Source organism: Talaromyces stipitatus, genomic scaffold, assembly GCF_000003125.1.
Source record: "Talaromyces stipitatus ATCC 10500 scf_1105507295549 genomic scaffold, whole genome shotgun sequence".
NCBI classification, from domain to species: Eukaryota; Fungi; Ascomycota; class Eurotiomycetes; order Eurotiales; family Trichocomaceae; genus Talaromyces; species Talaromyces stipitatus.
Window position 1 is genome coordinate 2,450,072 of NW_002990117.1, and position 22,840 is coordinate 2,472,911.

At 47.7% G+C, this 22,840-nt stretch overlaps 8 protein-coding genes across 9 annotated transcripts, besides 2 other annotated features; 5 read left to right on the forward strand and 3 right to left on the reverse strand.

Moving 5' to 3' along the window:
* Positions 1-79: 79 nt before the first annotated feature.
* On the reverse strand, positions 80-2,947 carry TSTA_017540 (uncharacterized protein). The gene has a single exon (XM_002483868.1). The coding sequence runs from the start codon at positions 2,844-2,846 to the stop codon at positions 345-347; it is 2,502 nt and encodes an 833-aa protein (XP_002483913.1). The 5' UTR covers positions 2,847-2,947; the 3' UTR covers positions 80-344.
* A 534-nt stretch (positions 2,948-3,481) lies between these two features.
* TSTA_017550 (uncharacterized protein) lies at positions 3,482-3,799 on the forward strand (the record flags this gene model as incomplete). Its single annotated transcript, XM_002483869.1, has 2 exons — positions 3,482-3,528; positions 3,595-3,799. 2 exons carry the CDS (start codon positions 3,482-3,484, stop codon positions 3,797-3,799), a joined length of 252 nt encoding a protein of 83 aa, XP_002483914.1.
* A 244-nt stretch (positions 3,800-4,043) lies between these two features.
* TSTA_017560 (uncharacterized protein) lies at positions 4,044-7,348 on the reverse strand. The gene is made up of 5 exons (XM_002483870.1): positions 6,784-7,348; positions 5,573-6,710; positions 5,410-5,518; positions 5,026-5,354; positions 4,044-4,974 (listed from the first exon to the last, which is right to left on the reverse strand). The coding sequence occupies exons 1-5, from the start codon at positions 7,029-7,031 to the stop codon at positions 4,369-4,371; spliced, it is 2,430 nt and encodes an 809-aa protein (XP_002483915.1). The 5' UTR covers positions 7,032-7,348; the 3' UTR covers positions 4,044-4,368.
* Positions 6,366-6,402: a microsatellite.
* A 942-nt stretch (positions 7,349-8,290) lies between the features above and the next one.
* Positions 8,291-8,323: a microsatellite.
* A 587-nt stretch (positions 8,324-8,910) lies between these two features.
* TSTA_017570 (acid phosphatase, putative) lies at positions 8,911-10,999 on the forward strand. Of its 2 annotated transcripts, XM_002483871.1 has the most exons (4): positions 8,928-9,021; positions 9,073-9,712; positions 9,770-10,698; positions 10,759-10,999. In XM_002483871.1, exons 2-4 carry the CDS (start codon positions 9,701-9,703, stop codon positions 10,826-10,828), a joined length of 1,011 nt encoding a protein of 336 aa, XP_002483916.1. In that variant the 5' UTR covers positions 8,928-9,021; positions 9,073-9,700; the 3' UTR covers positions 10,829-10,999. The 2 variants fall into 2 exon arrangements, with proteins under 2 accessions (XP_002483917.1, XP_002483916.1); XM_002483872.1 differs by having other exon boundaries at positions 8,911-9,712.
* Positions 11,000-11,060: 61 nt separating this feature from the next.
* On the reverse strand, positions 11,061-12,636 carry TSTA_017580 (uncharacterized protein; the record flags this gene model as incomplete). Its single annotated transcript, XM_002483873.1, has 2 exons — positions 12,092-12,636; positions 11,061-12,031 (listed from the first exon to the last, which is right to left on the reverse strand). Exons 1-2 carry the CDS (start codon positions 12,618-12,620, stop codon positions 11,061-11,063), a joined length of 1,500 nt encoding a protein of 499 aa, XP_002483918.1. The 5' UTR covers positions 12,621-12,636.
* A 1,247-nt stretch (positions 12,637-13,883) lies between these two features.
* On the forward strand, positions 13,884-15,726 carry TSTA_017590 (kinesin family protein; the record flags this gene model as incomplete). Its single annotated transcript, XM_002483874.1, has 2 exons — positions 13,884-13,930; positions 14,376-15,726. 2 exons carry the CDS (start codon positions 13,884-13,886, stop codon positions 15,676-15,678), a joined length of 1,350 nt encoding a protein of 449 aa, XP_002483919.1. The 3' UTR covers positions 15,679-15,726.
* Positions 15,727-17,233: 1,507 nt separating this feature from the next.
* Positions 17,234-19,898, forward strand: TSTA_017600 (uncharacterized protein; the record flags this gene model as incomplete). The annotated part of the gene is made up of 2 exons (XM_002483875.1): positions 17,234-17,321; positions 17,397-19,898. The coding sequence occupies 2 exons, from the start codon at positions 17,234-17,236 to the stop codon at positions 19,715-19,717; spliced, it is 2,409 nt and encodes an 802-aa protein (XP_002483920.1). The 3' UTR covers positions 19,718-19,898.
* Positions 19,899-20,400: 502 nt separating this feature from the next.
* On the forward strand, positions 20,401-22,547 carry TSTA_017610 (C2H2 finger domain protein, putative; the record flags this gene model as incomplete). Its single annotated transcript, XM_002483876.1, has 3 exons — positions 20,401-20,566; positions 20,629-21,026; positions 21,087-22,547. The coding sequence occupies 3 exons, from the start codon at positions 20,401-20,403 to the stop codon at positions 21,939-21,941; spliced, it is 1,419 nt and encodes a 472-aa protein (XP_002483921.1). The 3' UTR covers positions 21,942-22,547.
* Positions 22,548-22,840: the final 293 nt, after the last annotated feature.

The following is a 22,840-nucleotide window of genomic DNA, read 5'->3' on the forward strand; positions in this document are numbered from 1 at the left end:
CCGTAAAAGGCAAGACATACCTAAATTAGGCAATTACGTCAAACTTTCTGTTTCGGTAAAGAAAGAACTTTCTTCACTTCAATCGATTCATTTCTTGCTATGTATACCTATTTACAATTATCAAACACGATAGAAATAATAATAATTACAAGAATGATTAGTACCCCTTCATATCGAAGTGAAAGGGTATAGCGCCGTCCCTACGAAAGGGGAGATAAAAGAAAGAGTATATCCGACGGTTCGAACTACCACTTTCTCAGGGCAGGTCCTCTTTTCTTTTGTATGGTTCATTCGTCATTAGATGTGTTCCTTTTCCATGGGTTGGTGAGAGAAGGACGGACTGATCAGGTGATGAAAAAGTCCTCAACTGTCAAGGGTTTCATCGGCCAGGTTGTATATTCATCCGATGTGTTCTTAGGTGGAGTCTCCAATTCATCCTTGTTGTGATGACCAAATGAATCCGTCTCGATTGATCTGTTTCTGGCCGGCCTCTGATGAACTGACGACGGGCGAGAGCTACGTTTTAGTTCGTTGTCCAGTTTCTCCAATAATACTGTTTCAGGTCCATAACGAACAGCACGTCCAAAAGCTACTATCATCGCAATTGAGAGCTTTGTCCACATAACTATCGTACGATTGATGCCATCAAGATTGTTGTTCGTCGGATTGCCGCTGGCACGTTTGACGTCCTGCGAACCGTGGCCGCATGCATCACACACATGCTGTGAAGACCGACGTCGAGTCTCTGGTTTCATTCGCATCCGTAACGAAGAAGCAGCGTTCATCCACTCGTTTCGCTGTTCAGATCCGAAAAGGAATCCCAAGACCCACCAGGATAGTCGGCTGAGTTGTTTGGCGGTCTTGGTCCATATTCCTGCAATCAATGTTCGAGCAAAAGATGACTTTTTTCTTTCTTGGCCGACACCCGTACCGGCTTCCAAGTCAACATCACTAGTTTTTCGCATAGATAAGGATACACTGTTATATGCCTTTGGCGTGCTGTAGCTACTGCGGACGTTCAGACGATATGATCCAACAGGAGTGCTAAGCCGAGAAGTTTGGCTGGTTGATTCATCGTTACGTTCTGCTTCCTCCAGTTCAGAATACAGTGTTGTCGAGAATCGTTTAACATCAGGTCCCGACTTCCTTGACAGTGGCGAATCCGACATGTCGCCATCCTCCAGCTCCGACATTGCATCTTCATATGCTTGATAATGCTGTGTACGACCTTCCAAGGCAGCCAATGTTTCTTCTTGCACAAGTCCCGTGGCAACTTCTGTCGCACCTCGTTCGTAACCAGGACTGTAGATCGAAGAGTATGGTCCGCCGGAAGTAGAAGGTCGGTGTGGCGATGTGGGCGTAGGAGTAGCAGTAGTTGGCAATATCAAAGGTTTCAAAGTGCATGTCCCCGATGGAAACCGACGCATATTCCGTGGCCGTCCTGTAGTCTTGCCCTGCAGCTCTGGTGAGAATGGAAGAGGAACACTCCATTGCGATGAAATTGGCGATGGGTGAGATGCCGTAGACGAACGTTTAGACTGGGACAATACTGATGAAGCAACAGTAGAATCATCGGAAATCAGGTCGGGCACTTCTGGCTCTGGATGGGTTTCAACACTCGCCTCTGGAGTAACAACAGAGCTCGGATCGACCAAGGGCTGGTAGGTAATGTCTTGACGTAGCGGCATCGCCGGGAGCATGGATTTTGGTCGAGACAGGCGGGGACCAGGACTGCGGGTGGGCGACACTTCTGGACTTCGAGGTTCTACTTTTGTTGGAGACTCTGCGAGAAGTTGGGTCAAAACATCAATGCGTCTTTCCAGGCTCCGATTCGTAGACCTCAGAGATTCAACGTTCCGTAACTTTTGCGCCTGCAAATCTCGCTCATGCTCCAGTTCCCTGATACGCGCGACATAATCCTCCAGCTCACCTTCCAGAAAGATGATCCTGGTCCGGAGCTTGTTTTCAATTTCCGTTCGACGTCCTACTTCTTCATGTACTCGGATATCGAACTTGTCCTCCCATTCCGCGACCTCCTGCCGTAACACTTTGATTTCAGCATTCAATGTTCTCACCTTGGAGACATGAGTTTTAGTATATGACTCCTGCATTGGGCTCGATTGGTTTTGCATAGCCGCTAGCTGTTCTTCAAGATGCTCGATATACCTCTCTGTTGCGTAGTTGCTCGCCCTATCTCGACTATTGCTTCTCAATCGGTTGGTGTTCAAAGTCGACAACGGCGATGACCGGTTGTGCTGATTTTGGGTAGTCATCAGGGGATCCGCGTCATTGTCCCTGAAAATGGAATATGGCGACAACCGTCGAAAGGATGACGGGGATGTATACGAATATCTTTGATTTACAGAGTGGTCTGAAACATCGAGCGGCGGTCCGAAGAGTCGTGACAAAGAAGGACGACGTAGTTTTCGGCCCCTTTGAGATGAATCATGAATTTCTCGTAAAATGCTGACTCGTCTCCGTGCTGAGGCCGGAGTCGACCCGGGCGTTCTATTGTCTTGTTGTCGTTGATCAACAGCGTCGTCTGGGGAAGCGGGTCGGTTTTCTTTGTCAACCGAGATATCAGATGCCGGAGATGTAGACCGCCATGTCGAGAACCGATCAGACACCACCTTATTTGGCGAGATTCGAGCACCTTGAAAACGCGCGTTTCGCAATTGCAACCGTCGCGTCTGAAGATTCAATGGCTCTGGTCTTGCTGGTGGAGACGGCGGGGAACGGACATAGACAGACGGCGGACTGGACCGAGGAGAGCTGCGAAAAGTATTGTTGCGTCGGGTGGTCGATGATGGGGATAGATGCTGCAGAGATTTTGAGGTTGAATCCATGGTCGAGCAATAAGATTCGGAGTATATCCTTTGATCATATGGTAAAAGGGCTACCAAGACAGCATTCCGAATTCTTTGTACCGAGGAATGCCGAGTGCCAATTGCAACGACCAGTGGAGATGCCGTTTCGTTCAGGAACGGGACACTATCGTCATGGGGCAGGAGCTCCGAGAATAATGTTATTATAAAAAATATCAGTCGTAAGGAGATAGAATAGTCTCCAAGAAAAGGAGCTGGAGACGGAGTAAATAAATCGTGAACAATTGACTGCGAGTCACAAACCTAAAGGAGATGTTTGTTTTTGTCCCCGCCGGTTGCTCCTTTTAGGACGGAGAAGCTGCGATCCACTGCGACCCGCTCTGCACGTGAGTCTATTCAAGCTGAGGTCGTCATCATGGTCAATCGCAAATAATAAGTGATCTCAATGTAGAAACAAGATAGATGCACTTGCGTAGACAGAAGTGCAATTGGTTCCTCGGAGTGGAAATCTGGGGTATGTTGCATGCAGTATACTGTCAGGTCACGTGATCGAGCGATAAACCGATAAGGAATTTTCAATCTGCCTGGCTGAGTTTCCTCACGACTTTGTCTCCAAGCTACAAGACCAAACTATATCACACTCTACTCAAACCATCATGGCTCAAGCTCCGTTAAAAAAGGCAAAGTCCACTACCGCCAAAAAGTACGTTTCCACATTTCCCTTCTTTTTTTTCCCCTTCTCCATCTTGACTAACATTTTAACAAAAAGATCATCCTCAAAAGTCGGTCCTCGTGTAATCGCACCGAAGAAGGCCGCGCTTGCCAAACAGCGCAAGACCATGAAGAAGCTTTCATCCGGCTTGATCAATAAAACCGAAAGAAGTCTGGCGGAACGTGCGGGGCATTTGGAGCTGTTGGCGAATGTGAAGAAGGAGAAGATGAAGGAGAAAAGGGCTGAATATAAGAAGAAATGATCGACGATAAAGAGGATTTCGAGATAGTTGGTTAGGGGTTAGGGATAAGGGAGGGAAGAGGTCGATTGAATGTGCGCAACGTTCTTAGGGATGCTCGTTCTGGCTGCACATCTGACCTGTGTGCAGTGCCAGTAGAGAGGTTCGCATACGATACCCAGCGACTCGGCTTTGAGTCCTACATGACATGGCGTTTGATTTTATAGCACGGCTGTACATAGTTAATTGATATATTATGGAATAGATTGAAAAAAGTGTTCATTGGTCCAATGCTATACTATCAACACCAAAAAAAAATAAACTATGTGCTATCGAATGAAAAGGTAAAGAAAATTCAACCAGATCAGATTTTGCAAAAGCAACTTCTGAATGTGCATAGATCCGGTTGAATGTCAATATGAAACTCGCTTGCCCTGGGTATCTCGAATCGGTGTCCTTCGGTTCGGGTTTTATTACAAAAAGACACATAGCAAAATTTAACACAAGAATGAAGAAATGTGGAAAGAGTAGAATGAACAAGAAGGTAAAACAGCCGCTATCATATCGTGAGTCATCATTCAATGGAGAGACAATCAAGCTTTGGAGATCATAGTAACCCGAATGGGACTACCAGCCTCCTCGATCAATTCTCGACCATGTTCCATCCATCGTTGGAATCCAGCCTCGGTGGGATTTTCTGGGAAATCATCCCATATCTCCTTTTCAGTATCCGCATATCGCGACCACTTGCCTTTCAGGTTGTCGGTGGCTGACCATGCCGGAAGTTTGGTGAGGACACTGGTGTAATACACATAGAGGATTCGACAAAGGAGTTCGACGCGATCAATGTAATGTTGCTGGCCGGGATCTGGCTGTTTGCCTCCATCGCCAAGCCGTTTCCACCAAGAGACTCGCCAGCGCAGTGACAGAAGAATATGTCCTAGCTCTTCCAAGAATCGAAGGTGGGCATCCAAGCTGATCCGTTTCCATTTGATGTTGTAAAAATCACGCTCAAGTTTACGGAAACCCTCAACTTCGAGTAGACGACAAAATATTCGGGACAATTGAGCGGCAAGTAGAATATCTCGACGATCCTGGTTGTTGCTAACATCCATCATCTTCTCATTCGCGTTCCCATCCAGGGAGACAAAACTGTAGGATGCCCGGCTGGGCATGTTATTCCATTGCGAGAGGAGTTTCTACGAAATCAGTAAGAGGAACTATACTTTATATGCGAAGGGAAAACTTACATAAACATTATTCATCGGATCGCAATCCTTCACGCAGCTGAGCCAATTCTTGGTCTTATCCTTCGAGTCGATGACACGATGATCAATGAACTCTAGGAATGTCGATTGAGAATTGTCATTGTACTCGCTCAGATTTTTGAGGAATTTGTATGTTTCCCCAAGGTCAAGCACGTAAAGAGATCCCCAAGACTGACTGGCGCGTATATTGAATTTGCCGCGTCGCTCACCGAGGTAAGTCAGTAGCTCTTGGAGATCGAACGCTGAAGGAATCTCGATTCGAATTCGCTGCTCGCCTGAGGTAGATGTGGGGTGATTGATTGCCCGTTGTGCTGTAGATCGTTAGACCTCTTTACTTGTCTTCGGGTACACGCACGGTTCACTTACATATGTAGTTGCAGGTCCCGTATTCAACTATGCTAGCAAAGCATGCTCGAGCGCAAGGCTGCTCTTGTAGCGTAGGACGACAAGCATCGCAAGGCGAGTTACCGTCGCACTAACCAAGGATCAGTAAAGTGACATTTCAAGACGACGACTAAGTCTGTCATACCTTGCGTTTGTTCAGCCGACACTGAACGCACGTGTCCTTGTTCTTCCGCCGTAATCCGGCATTGGCTCTGCCTACAATGGTCAAGGGGCCCTTTCGACGAGCACCTCGGGGAGGGCATACAAAGTCTTCCGACGATATAGCCCCTCCTAGTCCATCTTCCTGGACGATCTGCAGAGGTCTTGGCTGTTGAATCTTGTCAATGTTGACGACAGAGGAGTTCCTCTGTTTGCGCCTGCGGGCGACCGACGCTGGTTGAAGCGCCGAATGGGTGTGACGAGAGCTAGTAGGATTTCGTCGCTCCTGCTCGAGCGACATTTGTGGGATATCAGATGTATCCTCACTAACCATGAAACCATTGATTTTGGGAAATTCAGGTGATGATTCCAGAGATTTGTCTGGCGAGACGGGTTCTTCCCATTCTAGAACATGTAACTGCTCGTCCTTCACATCGTTCTCGGCATACAAAGGCAAATCGTTGTTTGCCATGCTACTGTATGAGTCGATAGACACAGCAACGCCTCCAGTACTGTGTATAGAAGGGCTGCTTGCTCCGGTTTGAGGCTCTGGTTTAACCGGTTGCGATCGGCTATAGACGGATACATCATGCGACATGGTCGCAAAAGCATCAGTCAATTTTGTACCAACTGACATGTCAGTGCTGGGGAACCATTGGTGATTCGTTGCTGTACCAGACATCGGGTTTTCCGACTGTGCCTCTAGCGGTGGTGAAATAGGGAACTGTGTCGGTCCGAATGAAGCTGTATAGCTGATCGAATTACGCCATCCATTGTGTTTGTTGTTGCTGTTGTTGCTGTTGTTATTGTTGTTGTACGACACTGACTGGCGCAATTGTTGATAGGCAGACAAGCTACGTGCCCGTTGATAGCCCGTTAGTCCAGTATCCATCCCCCGTTCACCTTCGCCGACAATCACGGGCGCATTTGGTCCAAGCGCGGCCTTTGAGTATTGATTGGAGTAGACTGGATCCATTGGCATCACGAGGCCATTGGTATGGGAAAGTTGGAACTGAGACCACGCATTATCCGGGAAGGAGTTGTCATCAGCGGACGGATGCGTCCTGGGACTGAACGTTCCTCCAACGAAGTTCACACCGTCCGCGACACCGACTGGAGCATTGCTAAAGAACAAAAAGGTCTTGGGTTAGATAATCTGGACATCATGTGATAGATGGGACTGATGAAGAGACGAACCTCAAGTCGATACTCGTCGCGTCAATGACCGAGGGGTCAAGACTGTCGCGACTGGGCGGGCCCTGGGCAGAGAGAAAGTCGAACAATTCGGCATCCCCTTCGTTGGAATCCTGATACGAGTCCAATTCTGGCAGGTTGTCAAGAGCATTCTGGTCCCAGGTCAAATCCGAGAAGGTGTTGTTGAAATCCCATGAGCTGAGAAAGTTGGGATCGACGCCCGGCGCATTATCAGCACTCCCGCAGTCCATCAGGCGATCTGGCGTGGTTAGCAAGGCCTGCGACTGATATTGCCGAAGGCTCGATGTACTTGATTGTAAATGTTAAAACTCCTTGAAGTGGTAGCTCTGTTCAATCACCAGGATGGTGTAATCGAAGAGGAGAAAAGCACTTCCCTTCAGACTGTCTGAGACTATCCACTTCCACACCAAGCGGGGTTTAGTCGGGTCTTTCCTGCCTTTTTTTCCTCTTGGTCTGCGACCACGGAAAGCCTGCTGGGCCCTGGCGATGGCTCCACCGGGGCGCCTCTTTTGATTTGGCGGGAAGAGTCCTCTATAGAGGATGAATAATGGAAATTGTTGAAATGGAGAAAAAATACGCACGGGCAGAAGACTTAAATGTCGAATCGCTGCCTGAGTAATCAGGCGTGGGGACCAGTCTGCCAAACGGACCGAGCGGAGTTTCCCTTGTCAATAATCCCTGATTCTTTGAATCGAAAATGGAATTAATAAACAGTAGATAGTACTCCGTAGACGCATAGAAGAAGATGGGTGAAAATGCGAAATACAGTCGAAAGAACGTGTACAATGATGATTGTCGATATACAGACAACTCGATTTTGTATTCTACGGACTCCGATTGTTACACACCAGAAGATTTCTCTATTTGCAATCTTGCAGGAGAGCGATAGAACGAATGGTTTTGATCTCGTATTCATTTGAATAATCAATATCGCTGCCAAGCCAGGATGCGTACATAATGTAACAATATGTATGCGTCTTGTTTTTTAGTGCCAGAACTCTAAGGCTCACTTGCGCGGCTCGAGGCGGAGACACGATCGACTTGTCTGCCTATCAACTCCACGGAGGCAGAACAAATGAAAATGGATACACTGTGTGACTCCAAAAGTTGCCTTGAAAGCATATATTATTGATTTCAGTACGGAGTACATAGGGCGTCACAGAGCAAAGCCATAAGGGAAAAAAAAAAAAATTCCCCCATCAGGTGGCCCGCCCGGCTCTTTTTTGCCGGGCGTTGGGGATATTGGTGACCGGAGTTTTCCATTCCGCAGGGCGTGCAAGTGCCGACTTCTACACAGTAGATTTATGAATGGCGGAGCGTTGAGATTTGCGCGTAAAAATGGTATAATACCTTTCTGGGCAAGACGCGCAAATTTGCAGTTCAAATTTGCAGAGCTCGTAGCTGCCTCAAAAGTCGCATCGTAGAGCTGGGTATCTCGGTCGGTCGCTCCTTCCTGGGTACGAGTATCGTCAGTAATCCTTTCCTTCTGTTCTTCTTCCTCTTCTTCCTCTTCCTCCTCTTCCACCTCAAACGTCTAGTTGTGTTGTGTCAGTCCACCAACCGTCATACGACTATCATGAGCAAGCATTGACAAGAAACATTCGCCTTCCGCAAACTGGATCTTCCTGCTGTCCGACAATCTGAACCTGGCAGTCCCGTGGCGTGATAAGCATTCGATTTATTCGTCCTGCCTATCTACCGCAGCAGTGAGAATGCCAGGATACGGTATCTATTAGTCACATCGCACCCTTGATGCATCGATATCACTCTGATCTTGGCGACTACAATGTGTTCCATATCTATGGAGGAATCACCTTGCCGTGAGAAGACAGCACGCGAATTTATAAGCCGCATAACTAGTAGACACCACTATATGTCTGGGGTTGCATCGATGCAACTTCAACTCGAACTGAAGAACTGGATCGTCACTGGAGGGGTTTTTCTGCTGACGAAGCCCATGTCTCGACATGCACCTGGCATCTCACCGGAACGCAGTTTCAAGTAACTGACCGGGAGTTGCATGTTCGTCACGAGGATCGCCCAACTGCCGAGCAAAGCCCAGACGGGCATATGTAACAATGGCTTCGGCGAAGCTACAATCGTGTACTTATGCGACGGGTTGTTCACCTGGCTGAGGCGACTCATAAGAACAGCAGCCGTCGCGAAGAAAAGGCGACGCATTACGATGTGCAACTGATTGCTTGAAAGACTTTCTTCAGGGTAAGATTCCGCCTGGTGTTACTCGAGGTTCACCTGACGGTGTCAACGCAGTCTCACCGAAATCCCGGAATAAAAAAGGTTTCTTCGGTCTGGTCGCCGAACGGTGCTTAACAACAGCTTATCTGAACATGTTCCATTAAACACATAGCCATACAAACACGGAACAAACTTGGTACGTTCCTACCGTCTCGCCGCTCTACTGGATAAATTTGACGTACCGATATTATTTTCCGGTTAATTGCCCCGCATTTACAGAAATGTCTGTGGATTGGAGCCCTACAATTGGACTTTGCCGGGGTAGCTTTTTAGCCTTGTGGAAGCTCGGTGAAGACATTGAAACGGCTGTTATAAGTTCCAGGCCTGCTGCGTCTTTTCCTACATTTTTTTTTCTCCTTCCGTTATTTACTTGTTCTTCTTCAGAAGAGCTGCTAGATCGCGAGAATATGAGATTTTGAGCAAAAGAAACAGCAGTGAACAAAGGGACCTCGGCAAGATTAGGGATCCCGGCTGAAACAATTCCTGTAGACCATATGATCTTTCTTCGAAAGATCACAAATTGTACATACAGACAGGAAAGAAGACAATTTCGCAATTTGGTTTATTTAGACAAGTGCTATATCTGGTACTTTCATTTCCATTGCGTATCTGATTGATCTTCCCAGTTTGTTTCCTCAAAGCCATGCATATCCTAGTAAGTTCCAACTAGCAAGCAGATAGGGTGCCAGGGTAAAGACTGACTAAAAAACAGGTCGTGAACGACGATGGTCCTCCGTCGCAGAAATTGTCACCCTACATCCGTCCCTTTGTAGACGCTTTAGAAGATGCTGGTCATCGGGTCTCAGTGGCCATCCCTGCCGCGTCTCGGTCATGGATCGGAAAAGCACACATTATCGGCGCCTCGTTGACGGCGACATATGTACACCCAGACTCTTTCCAGGAAGACGGGACATGGGTCGAGGAAGATGCAACAGAGGACCACAGCAAGCCAGCAGCAGTGACAACAAATAGTCATCTACCACCAACGCCAGCCGCATCAACCGAACATTTGAATGTCACTGGTTCAGCACCGGTTTCTCCTGAAGATTACTGGGTAGTAGTCACCAACGGCACACCCGCCAGCTGCACCCAACTAGGCATCTATGAACTCTTCCCAGACCGCGGGCCAATCGACCTTGTGATATCAGGTCCCAATCACGGCCGCAACGCCTCTACAATCTACAACCTTTCCTCAGGCACTGTCGGCGGCGCTCTGGAAGCAGCCACCTGCGGTAAGAGAGGAATCGCACTATCATTCGGAAGCAAAGATGAGCAACCCCGCGAAGTAATTGCGGCAGCGGCGAGGTTATCGACCCGGGTGATTGAGCATCTTTATCGGAACTGGAGCGACAAAGTCGAATTGTATAATTTGAATGTTCCTATGAGAGAGGATGTGGAATCGAGGCCAGTGAGGTATACGTCCGCTTTGAGGAATGAATGGACCAAGGGGAGTCTGTATGCCGAAGTGGGTAATCATGGAACTAGCGATGAAGACGGGGATAAGGATACATTACAGCGAAAAGGGAAACCGAATCGGGTACGACAGTTTCAGTGGTCGACGGAATTGTCGGATATCAAGAAAAGTCTCGCTGAGAGTCTGCGGGGGACCGATGCTAGGACCGTGCTTGATGGATATACCAGGTGAGCATTGACTTGGAAAACCAATCGAAAAGGAATTATCACTGATACGTATGCTTGTAGCGTTACGCCCTTAAAAGCGAATTTCTGGCATCCTTCTGGGTTTAGCGGGGATTTGCAACTTGATTGCTAGCTGGGTTTAATGAAAGAGGGTTTTTAGACACGGAACTTTGGAAGGTTCAGGTATTTCATTGCTTAAAAGACTTCGGGATATTTATAATTAGATGCGCTTGTGAAGCGCATATTCCTCTTGACTGGCACACGTTATAGACATAAATCAAGCAAGCTGCGTCAAACATACAAAGACTGGTGTGGAGTATCATTTATCAACAAAACATCAAAGAAAAAACCCCTGGTCATCTGAACTAAATCAATGTCCTTGCAGCCTCTCCAGCGCCACCTTCAATCGTCGTGGCTTGCTCAGCCCTCAATTTCCCCTTTGCAGTACCACCTTCACCAACACCCATACGACGTGCAACGTACCGCTGCGCAACGACACCGGTCGACAGACTCAATGATTCCTCCAACCACTCCGAAACCCATTCCCGTGGATCCACGCCGCCGCTTTCAATGATATCCTGAATTGCCTCGGGGATCTTGGTGCGCGTATCATCGTCTGAAGCAGGAGCAGATGCATCGAGCCAATCGATCCATTTACGAGGAATAGTCTGTGAGATTGTGCTGAATGCGATTCCATGAACAGGATCGTGCAGGTAGACAGCGAACAGGATCTCTTCTTCGTCTTCTTCCGCGATTTCGACTACGCCACCGGCGGATTCCGATGTACTCTTTTCCGCTGTCGGGCCAGCTTGAAACAAATCCTTGGGAGTGATCTGGCTAATTGCTTGGATCGCAAGGAATATGTCGCTGCTTCGCACGGGATTGGATTCACTCAAAACCTCAGTCGCTTGCTTAGCGGCTTCTTCAAGTCCACCTCGCAAAGAATAGAATTCTGTCGCGTAAGCTTCTGCACTTGCGCGAGCGAGTTTTGTGCCTGGCACGACTCCGGGGACGGCTGCGATGCTACGAGGGGTGCCGGGTGTGATAGTCCGCCACCATGGCCCATCGCGCCATCCTGTAATTGAAGATTGAAAGCCGAAATCTGTTCCTCGACGAGGAGCGGATTCTTGACCGCGTTGAATGACGAGGAGATCACCGCCTTCGACTTGTGACATGACTCGCGCGAATACCGAGTGTATTATGGGCTCAAGACTTGGGTATCCAGACAAGTCGTGCGTGATGTGTATTTGTAGGCGTTCGTGAGATGAGATTGGAGGAGCTAGTGTGTGAATAATCGATGTGAAGGTTGGTAGAGCCAAAGTCCGCAGTTCTCCTCCTATGTAAGATACGCAGTTAGTTGGCGAACGGGAATAGCATAACCGAGAAATAAACATACCAAGACCTCTAAGAGCACCCACGTTCCCTCTCACCTGTTCCGCCCATTTCTGTGCTTCTTCGTTTTTCTGAATCTCCTTCACGGCCGCTTCTGCCTGTTTCATCGCAGCGGTAGCTGTTGCCGTTGCTGTCGACAAGAATCCTCCCCACCATCCTCCGCCGGAGCTCTTAGTCTCTTCTTGTGGTGGTACGACCGGGGCCTTTTCTGCCTGTTGCTCATCCTCAACAGCGGCAGCGTGGGGTTGTGTAGGAGGCTTCTCTTCACTTGTCCGACCGGAAGAAGGCTTCGGGCGACGAGCTTCTGCTGACAGGCGGGGGGTGCTGGGTCGCTGAGAAGCGAGATTCTCTAATTCAGCTAGAGGATCCTTCACGACAGCTGTCGTAGAGGGTTCTGTGGAAGCTGGCTTTGTGGTTGTCGTGGTTGGAGGGGCCGAAGTCTGTTCTGAGGACTTGCCCGTCGTGTCGATACCGAGATCATCAAATTGAGCTAGCAGCTCATCATTTGTGGGTTTGGTACCTTTTGGAGGCATTGTATGTATCTTGATGCGAGATCAATACAAGACGTAGTGTGCACGCGGGAATGCTTCAACTAGTCGCGTATCATGTACATGTCAACTGTAAGTTATGTAGAGTAGAAGCTGTCGTTGTCCGGGAGTGGAGCTACCTATGATCTGCGCCAAGCTTGGTTCTTCCTGAGGCATCCTCGCGCCTATTTCTCCTTTCCTCTTCTACATATGCCTCCAAGATGGAGCGCTCATCTCCATCATGAGCATCTAGCGGCAATTTTGGCACTCGGCCAAGAGTCACCTGGCAGGAAATCGGCAAGCATGATGCTTGCAATCAGTGATGACGTCCATTGAAACGCGAACAGTAAACACAAACCACCCTCTTCTCCATTTCTTTCATCCTATTAATCGACGTTACACTTTACAAAGTATGAATACGTCCAACTTAGTACAATTGCAATTAATTATTCGACTATAAATTTAATCAGACACCACATGGTTGGACGGTAACGCACTATTGGGACAGGCATACTCATGGTGGAGCGACAAGTCCATCCGAACTTGGTTGATTTCCAAGTCTCTACAGCATTGCTGTAGTTCAAAAGCTTGCAGGGCTAATGCAAGGATTTTGGGCCATCCCATCATCTACGACAATCTACGCGAAGTGACCTGCGGTCTCTGCCCTAGCTCGCTCGCAATTCCGACGCCTGTGTTCCGTCAAAATGGCTGAGGGTGATTGTCCTTTGAAAGCATTCAAAGTAAAAGACAGGACGCTCTGGACGATACTTCCAAGCATAAGCCAAACTGTCCATTCGCTTGAAGTACGGACATGTGCATTTTCATGCCCTAATCCATACGCTCTTTTCTAATCGTGGCATATATCTTGTCACTTGACATACCAAACCACTAGTATGCTAAAAGCCATCCAGCTACATTTATACCACATAGCCGGCCAAATAACTAATGACACTGCTCAGTGCCTTGATGATCAAACGCCGCGTTCACCAAACTTTGTGCCGCGAATTCTTACCTTTGGCTGGGATTCTCGGCACTGTTTGGGCTGTGGCAGCGGATAGAAGTTACACCTGAAGCTCAGCAAACCGCCCAAGATAGAGTTTTGCATCGGGCAGTCCTCACGGGAACTCATGGCATATCTCTATTCTTCTTGTTTCACCGTAGGGGGAGTGACAGGGCGGACGCTGCCATTTGGCAACATGTAAGTAAAGGATTACTGTACGTACTACACTGCTGTACGCATGATTTTTTTAGCTTTTAAAATACGCGGCTATGGAGTTGTTGGTGGAAGTAATCCAAAGTCTGGCGTATGCTACTGCGTGGGTGGATAACCACGAGTCCACATCCACATCTCCCCGACTTTCTCACCATGACCCAGACATGCTGTTACCTAAGCGGGGTTACTAATAATTAAATACAGCCGCCGTTGAAAAATGCATTCACCAGTTTTGGAAGTATACGAGCAGCGGAGATGTTGGATAGTTTTGATTGGACTAGTCCGCCCCTCTCTGGTCCCTAAACAATTCATTCTATCATCTCCATATGGCCTGTTGCGCAAATTTTGACAGGAATTCTAGGCATGTGATCCTGTTGACCGACTGTCGACTAAATCTCTAGACAATATACTATATAGCTAGCACCAGATACCTGAAATGCGGAATTCAGCAACTGAATCACAAGATACTGTCCTCCTTGCTCTTTGCTATATTCCGAGAATGACCACCACGGCCCGAAAAGCAGGCTCTATTAAAAAGTATTTGCGAGATGGCGACCGCTTTCACAATCGGAAGCCAAGGCTGGGGAGATTGATCGCAAGACGCAGTCAGATCCTCAACCCCTGTTTTCCGTGTCTGTGAAGCGTCAAGCATCGTCTGCGGAGAGTCCATGGAAAAGCTCGGCAGCTTTTCATACCATCTTCGATCCAGAAGATAGCAACTACAAGGTGTATACAACGGTCGTATGGCCACTAATCGACAATATACTCAAAGGCGAGAACTGCAGCTTCTTCGGATACGGCCATTCCGGCAGCGGGAAAACACATACAATCTTAGGCTACGACTTTCAAGATACTCAGCAGCTAGGATTGTGCCTCGCCGCAGCCAAACAGTTATTCGATGCACTGCAATCCCTCAATAAAGAGAACAAGGGACAGCAGCTGGGCATCGGACTTAGCGTGTTCGAACTGCGGAACAAATCAGCTTTTGATCTTCTTAATAACCGTGCTCAATGCCATATCAGGGAAGGTTCTGACGGCAAAGTCCATGTTCGCGGAGAAACAGAAGTGCTGGAAGGGGGCAAGGTCCGAGTTCGTCCCATCGTTCAACGACCGTGCTGGGAATTCGAATCATTTAAACGAGTGCTCGTTCAGGCGCTTGGACAGCGTGCGACCGGATCATCGAGCGTCCACGACCAAAGTTCCAGGACCCACGCAGTGCTTGAACTGGAAATTGTGAGTCAGGTATTGCTAGACTCGCGACATGCCTTGTATGACCGGCAGTCTGAACTTGTGCCAGTGGGAAAACTTGCTACAGATATTAGGGTTGAGGAGGAATCGAAAGGCTTCATGCAAACACCAGATGGGAAATGGGCACCCAACCCGGATTATAAGATAAATCAAGAACGCATAGACGCGGCCGAGGCGGAGAAAGATCGTTTTGAGGCTCGAGTTAAAGCTGCTGAAGAGGATATTGAAACTGTGCTCAAATTGAGTGGCTCTCCATGCCTAGGGGCTAAGATGGTGTTTGTGGACCTGGCCGGTGCGGAGTATTACGACCGCAATGCGACTCAAATGCAAACCATAAAGCAGGCTGCTCAAGAGCGTCAAGAAGGCCGACAAATCAATTCCGACTTATTGGCACTGAAGGAAGTGATGAGAGCTTGGGCTCAGAATCAAAAGAGAATACCATTTCGCTCGTCAACTCTGACTATGGTACTTCGGGAGCATTTTATGAGCACGAGGAAGGGAAACTCTGGTATTATTGTGACCCTATCACCAGCAACGGAACAGTATGAAGCGACACTCAATTCCCTCAAATATGCAAGTCTAGTTGGTGCAGCTGTTGCTTAATATACTACAGATCAGTGAGGTATGCATGGATATAGATATAACTAATGGAGAAAGTGAGAAACACCGAAACAAATGAAATTTCCTGCATGTTTGCATCTGTCTCGTCGCCCACATGCATGACTCAGGTCTCGTCAGAGCCATATGTAGGTGTGCCTTGGGAAATAAACCTCTCCTGGTTGATTGTAGAGCGCGTGGTAATTACATATCTAAGTATCCAGCCATCGGAATCTCAGGATGCCGAATACGTATTGTGATACGTAACTCGCATACCCTGAATCTTTTGATTGCGCAGTCACTACTAGGTAGTCAGTGATGCCTTCTATGGAACCTGGGGTCCTCTACTGAGAGATGGTTATTGAGGACATTGCTTGTAAGACTGTCAGTTGATGGTGAATATAAAATAGAGAGTACATGTACGGTCACTTGCTCCGCGACAGTTGTGAATAGTCAATTGATCCATATCAGTCGCTATAAATAATGCCTTCAGCCCTGAAGAATAATCATATCTTTTCTCCTATTGGCCGCACTATAGTATGCTTCCAGGTCAAATCGGGGATAGCGTCTGGCAAGATCCGCCGCGGCTTCGATCTTTTTTGTATTCTCAACACTCCCTCCTGTTTATATCTTCATATTGTCGCGTTGATTCCTCCAGTCAAAGCAGTGTGCACAATTCTCTGTGCTCTCCTATACTTCCGACCCTCGTGACGGCCAAAAATTTCTGTTGTGTCCTGCAAACGCCCTACACTATTGTACCACACAATATCGTGCTAGATGCTCTAGTTTGGCGCTAACCCCATTTGAATTTACTACTTTTGCCTCAACAGACCAGACAATCTACTATTCTTCTTTGATCGTCAACTCTTCTTTTCTCCGTCTTATTCCTTTTCAGACTATTCATCTGTCATATGTTCCTCTTCTTCTTGATCTCTCGATTATCCTCATTATCAGAGTACTCTGTCAACTTCATTTCTTGATCCAAAAATCGTCAACTTAGACAAATCTAGTCAAGCTTTTCGAAAGACTACGTACTGTCTACAACACCAGCGAGCCTGAATCGTCACAGTGGCTCGCATACATCTTTTACAAATTCAACTTTCTATCTCCTAGTGAGTACGCCAATTCTTCCCTGACATGCAATTTTAGCGCTGCATTCTGAATTCAAGCAAGATATCGTCCTCTGCATCATCTTGCGCATTTCCTGTTTGCTCGGGACAGTTCATGCTTTTTTCCGAAGAAAAAAACATCCTACGGTCCGGAGTCCAATTTATTCGAAACTCTTCTTCTTCCCAAAATCTGCACCGTTATTTCTTTTACCAGTCTCTTTTTCTCGGTCATCCTTTCCCTGCTTTACTTTTAATCTGTCATAGCTTTTGCTTCACTCTCATTGGTCACTTGGTTACATAACCCGAGGAACAGCACATATTGACATCAAAACTTCACAGATTCAACTTATCGCTACGAGCGATCTTATTGTTGGTGGCTCTTGAAGCCTGCCACCTCTGTTCTCCGTTTCAACTCATTTCTTTGTCGGATACACAACGACAAAATATCCGCCATGGCTACGGCCGTGAAGCACAGTTATGATGAGGAAACACAGTCTTCCGATTCAACCAATGATGTCCACGGTTCACCACCAATTAAACGTTACTGCTCAGAACCATCTCAAACTTTACCAAACTTCAATAACAGTTCAGTTGAAGTTTCCCTATCTCCTCCAGTCTCAGTACACCATCAAATCAACTGTCCGTGGTGCTCAGAATCATTCGATGCTCCAGAAGACGGCGTCAAACCTGATCATGATACTTTGAAAGAGCACATTGCGCTTGTACATCCTCGCATTGCCAATCTTTCCGCACATGATGTTGCGCGCAAGGACAACGACTCAGACGACACTATGACTGTTCGCAACGTTGCTGCCGTCACAGCTCCTGTGACTGAAGTGGACTTAACACCAATAGGATCGGAGACTCCTGACATTGACTTGAATGCCGGGGCTGCCGATTCTCTCGATAGTAAACTGCATGACCTTGAACGTCAGCAGGAACGGGCACGCAACACAGAAAAGAGCCTTATGGCATGTTGGAAATTGCATGATGCCCGCAAGTTCAGCCCTGATTACGACGATACCACGGCGGAACTTGAGGAGACCTGGGGCTATGTCTTCGACGACTCAAAGGCAAACAAAAAGGCCAAGGGTAGGAAACGAAACCGCCCTAATCCATATCTGAGCACTACAACGAAGAAAGGAGAGTTTCTGGAAGTTACTCCCGTGGAAGAATTCCTCATCTCGCTCAACGACTATGAATCCATGTCCACAGACCAACTTTACGCTGCATCCCAGAATGTTTACCATGCTCTGAAGACCTGGCAAGATGAGTGGATGGCTATTGAAGAACTTAACAAAAGACTGAGCACCAAAACTAAGAAATCGGCTAATCCCCGAACATTGGACCCGCCTAAAGTATTCCAAGATAAGAGGGAAGCAGCGCTGTATGGCTACAAGTATGATCATTCGATACATGATCCCAAGAAAAATGATGTGAACAGCGAAACGACGTTCAAATCTCAAGATCCTTTTATACAAGGCGGTTTTCGACCAACTCCGGCTCAGTTACGCAAGATGCAAAGCGAAGTTGGAAAGAACAAACCCAATCCAGACGGTTTCAAGACCATGACGAGACACGGACAAGAATATATTCCTCGATTCCAAGATCCACCATTGGTTCCATTTGAATCGCGAGGATCAACGACTCGAAAGCGTAAATTACCTCAAGGCGAGGTCGCAGCCCTGAGACAAGCAAGTGTCCACGATAGCACGCCAGCTTATGACTCCGATCTGGATGGACAGCCTCTCAAGCGTGTCACTCGTTCTGCTGTCAGCAAGACAGTCGAAAAACCTCAAACCAAGACAGCGCCACCAAGTCCAGGTCCACGTGCTCGTGGTGGAAAAAAGCGCGGAGGAGCGTCAAAGGCGAGCCAGCTCTCCAAGATCACTTCTGAACAAGTTATCACTCAGACTGGAGACACGCCAACCGACAGCACCCTCTCAACTGGAATTGAAACCACTGCATCATCAGCTCCTATTGTTACTCAGGCCCCTTTTATTGGCTTTGTCTCTGCTCCCAGCCCAGAGCAAGCTGACATCGCATCCGCGCCCAAACCGGCCCTTGCACCCGCAGCTCCAGGAGCACCTCCGGCCCTCGCTGCTTTGCCTTCAAACCTTATGGAACCTGGCGAAGAAGTCACCGAAGAAGAACTCAGACGTCGTGAAAAGATCGCCAAATCCAAAAATCCTCGCCGAACAATAGCTATGCTTGATCATTGGTCAAAATTTCATGGGGACGGACGAGTCCGCAATCCTAAGCGAACAAGAGAACAGATGGAAGCAGATAGGCTTGCAGAGGAACAGCGCAAAGCAAGCGAGCAAGGAAAACCTGCGAAGAGACGTAGACGCAGGGCCGCGAATACCACTACAGTCAGCGACGCAACAGTTACACCAATGATAACAACTACCGCTACGGTAGCAGGTGTCTCTCTGCAACCTGTCTCGATCCAGCCAGCTGCCATGACGACAACCATTGCACCAGTGGTTTCTTCGTCTCCTCCACTTCCTCCTCCGGCGGCGCGATCGCAGGGTTTCCCAATTCCTCCCAGTGAGCCTCATCAGCCTCAACCCTCACGCATCTTTTCATCTTTGCATCCAGATCCCATTACCGGGCGTATTCCTCAACCCCCATTGAATCCCAATCCTACTCTACCGGGCCTACCTGAAGTCAATAGAAACACTGCACCACCTCCTCTTTGGACTGCTCCTTCACAATTCTACACGTACGGAAATCCGCCGCCACCGTTGCCTTATCATCCGTTTGGACAGCCTCAGTACCCACATCCACATCCACCTCCACTTCCACTCCAACTTCATCAGGCCTCCCGTCCTGCTGCTGATCCCACTGAACACATGCAGCCTGGTGCGAATTATCCTTATGCTTTCCGGCCTTTTCATCCTCCTCAAAATGGACCACAAACTCGACGACCTTGAACAACCTCAATCTTGATTCTTGTCACAACTCATTGAACACATTGATTGAGCGAAAACGAATGAACATAAATTCTTGGCTTTGCATGGCTACTATTTCTTCGCCGATATTTAGCACATCGAATTGAAAAAGATGACTGCGATTCTCGTCGGTTTTGTAACATATCGCTTTTTTTTTCCTTTTTTGTTCTCACTTTCGCATCTTGTTTTGTGCATTAAGCGTCCTGGTACAATGCAGGAGTTCCGGACGGTAGGCAAAAGTTGGGAACTTTTTTGCATTTGAATTCTGGCATCATTCCAGGTTCGACGCATAAATTCTGTTACCATTGCCTTTCAGGGCTAGTCCCGTAGTTACTCATAGAAACGTTTTAATATCATGAAACTGATCGTTTAATGTCGAAGCGTAATGATTTTACAGTATCAAGATATAAGCAGTTATCCACTAGATATTATTGGCTCTTAAAAAACGGTTGGTAATCAGTAACGATAGTGGATAAAATACATAAGTATCACGTGATCTGACGCTGACCTCAATGTCGTTTCTAGCTCAATCTTTCCTTCATCATTGCGCTCGTCCATCAAATACTTGTCCACGACCTACGCATCAGCATCTATAATTGATCCCGTCTATATCTCTACTCCCGGAGAACAGGTAGCGCCGATAATAATCAAATTTTTCGGTCATAATGGGTAAGAAGAAGCGCGGTCATCCGGATCTCGAAGAATTACTCGCCCGACCTTGGTGCTACTACTGCGAACGGGATTTCGACGATCTGAAAATCCTAATATCGCATCAGAAAGCGAAACATTTCAAGTGTGAACGATGTGGGCGAAGATTGAATACCGCTGGAGGTATGACAACATTCCCAGCGAGATTAACAGTTCGGCGTGAGAAACTAATTTATTTTCTATAGGTCTTTCGGTTCACATGAGCCAAGTCCACAAAGAACAGCTAAGTGAAGTCGACAATGCTTTACCCAACAGATCAAGTCTTGATATCGAGATCTTTGGCATGGAAGGTGTCCCTGAAGACGTCATCCAAGCTCACAACCAGCGTGTCCTCGCACAATTTCAGCAAGCTGAAGCTGAGCGCCGTGCAGCTACGGGAAATCCTCCACCGGGAGTTACGAAAGATGGTGGTGCAGCGAAGAAACCAAAACTGGAGATTTCGGATTTGAAGAAGCGTTTGGCGGAGCACAAGGCGAAACTGGCTACTGACGGTAAGCCTTCGGAGGCAAGTAGTGGTTCAGTCACACCTGTTGGAGCTGGACAGAGCGCAAGTCAAAGTTCTAGTCATACTCCAAGTGGTTTTGTGAGTGTTTGTTCCCAAAAGCGAAACATTTGAAATTTTCAGTGCTAACTAGATGATTAGCAGAGTCAGACTTATCAAACCCCCCCTGTTCAACAATCCGCGCCCAGTGTTCCAGTACCCAATCAATATCCTTATCCTGCAGCACCCTACGGTACCGTTAATCCTCCTTATCAACATACTCAGAGCCCTGTGTATCCAAACTTCCCGCCGAATGGGCAACAGGTACCACCAACCCCACAGCCATATGGCGCTCCACCCTATGCTTCTCCGCCCCAGTTTCAACCTGGACAAACACCATACGCAGCAACTACTCCATCAACTCATCCATATGTACAACAGCAACAGCAACCCGCAAGGACACACACGCCTCCCCATAACCTACCACAATTTCCTCCCCGTCAAGGCAGTCTTCCCACCGCGCCTGGTCTTCCGCAGCGGCCATCCTTCAGTGGCACGCCAGCGATCGCGCATCCATTACCTCCAATGCAGCATCCACTTCCTGGTATGCCCTCTCCCTCTATTCCTCAAGGATATGGCCAATATTCTCCACCACAAACCACTACACCAGCCGTATCTATCGCACAACTATCGACATCAGTTGACGAATTAATATCCGGAGCTGCTAAAACAGCAGAAACTGCACAAAGTCAGGGAACACCGGCACCAACAACTGAAAAGCAGCCATCTACACCAGCGGAGGAAAAGAAAGGGAAAAAGGAAAAGGACAAGTCAAAGACAAGGTTGGTGTATTCCGACAACGAGACAAGCCCCGAGGAAAAAATGGCAAGTTTGCCGAGATATGCGTACTCTCCTCCTCATCTAGCGGGGAGGGAGACTGTTCTTAGCGATGCTACTGTTCCAGCAGTTGCCCGTCCAACGACGAATTCTGACGATGTTCTTGATGCTTCTGGTTAAGGAACGCCCTCTCTCCAAGAAGACGCAAAACCCGGACGCAAACTATAACTAGTGGGTCGTTCTTGGACAAAACAAGCTAAGTTCGACATCACTATATCAAATAAGTACCACCTTTGTTTGAAGAGAAACAAAAGCACACTTCTTTTTCCCTGATGTGTTTTAGCATGGCACAACAAGTGCTGGACTCGAAAGTCTCGGAAGTCCCACACGTATCAAATATACAATCGTTGGCCAGAACGCGAGAATTGCACAAAACGTGACTTCCATTTCTCGACACACATTTCATACCCTTTTACGGTCATCTGTCGGTGAGTAGGGGTTATACTTTGCCTCTTCCTTCGCAAAGCTGATTGATGAATATCATCCTATTCGTTGCCTTCATCCCTTGTTATACTCTCAGCGTGTTCATGCGGGTGTCTCTAATTTACAAAACTCGTCATCCACGTTGAGCTCATACGATTACGAGTGAGGCTTTTTCGTTTACCGGTGTATCGTGCGTACTAAAGGTTGGTTCCATGTTCTTGACCTGAAAGGTAGGCACGTCCTTTCATCTATTAAAAGCGTCCTGTTCTAGATTAATACATATGATCGTTTTTCTGTCTTTGAACGTCGTATCCCTGTAGATGAGTGAGAAATAACTGTGCATTCGATGCATGCATCTTCCTAGTATGAATCTACCCATGCTAGTGCCTGCTTCATATCTCCAAAGGTCCCGTTATACCATCCATGCAATAGTCCGATTATAAATGCTCTATGCAGGAGATCACGGGAAGGTTAGGTGGGGCATGCAGACGCGGAGTGCGGGTCGGTCCGCAAGCTTCTGTCGAAATCGAGATCTTACCTACGGAGGGCACGAGAAACAGAAATGCAGATGAATGTTTGGAGGGGAGTAATGCTTC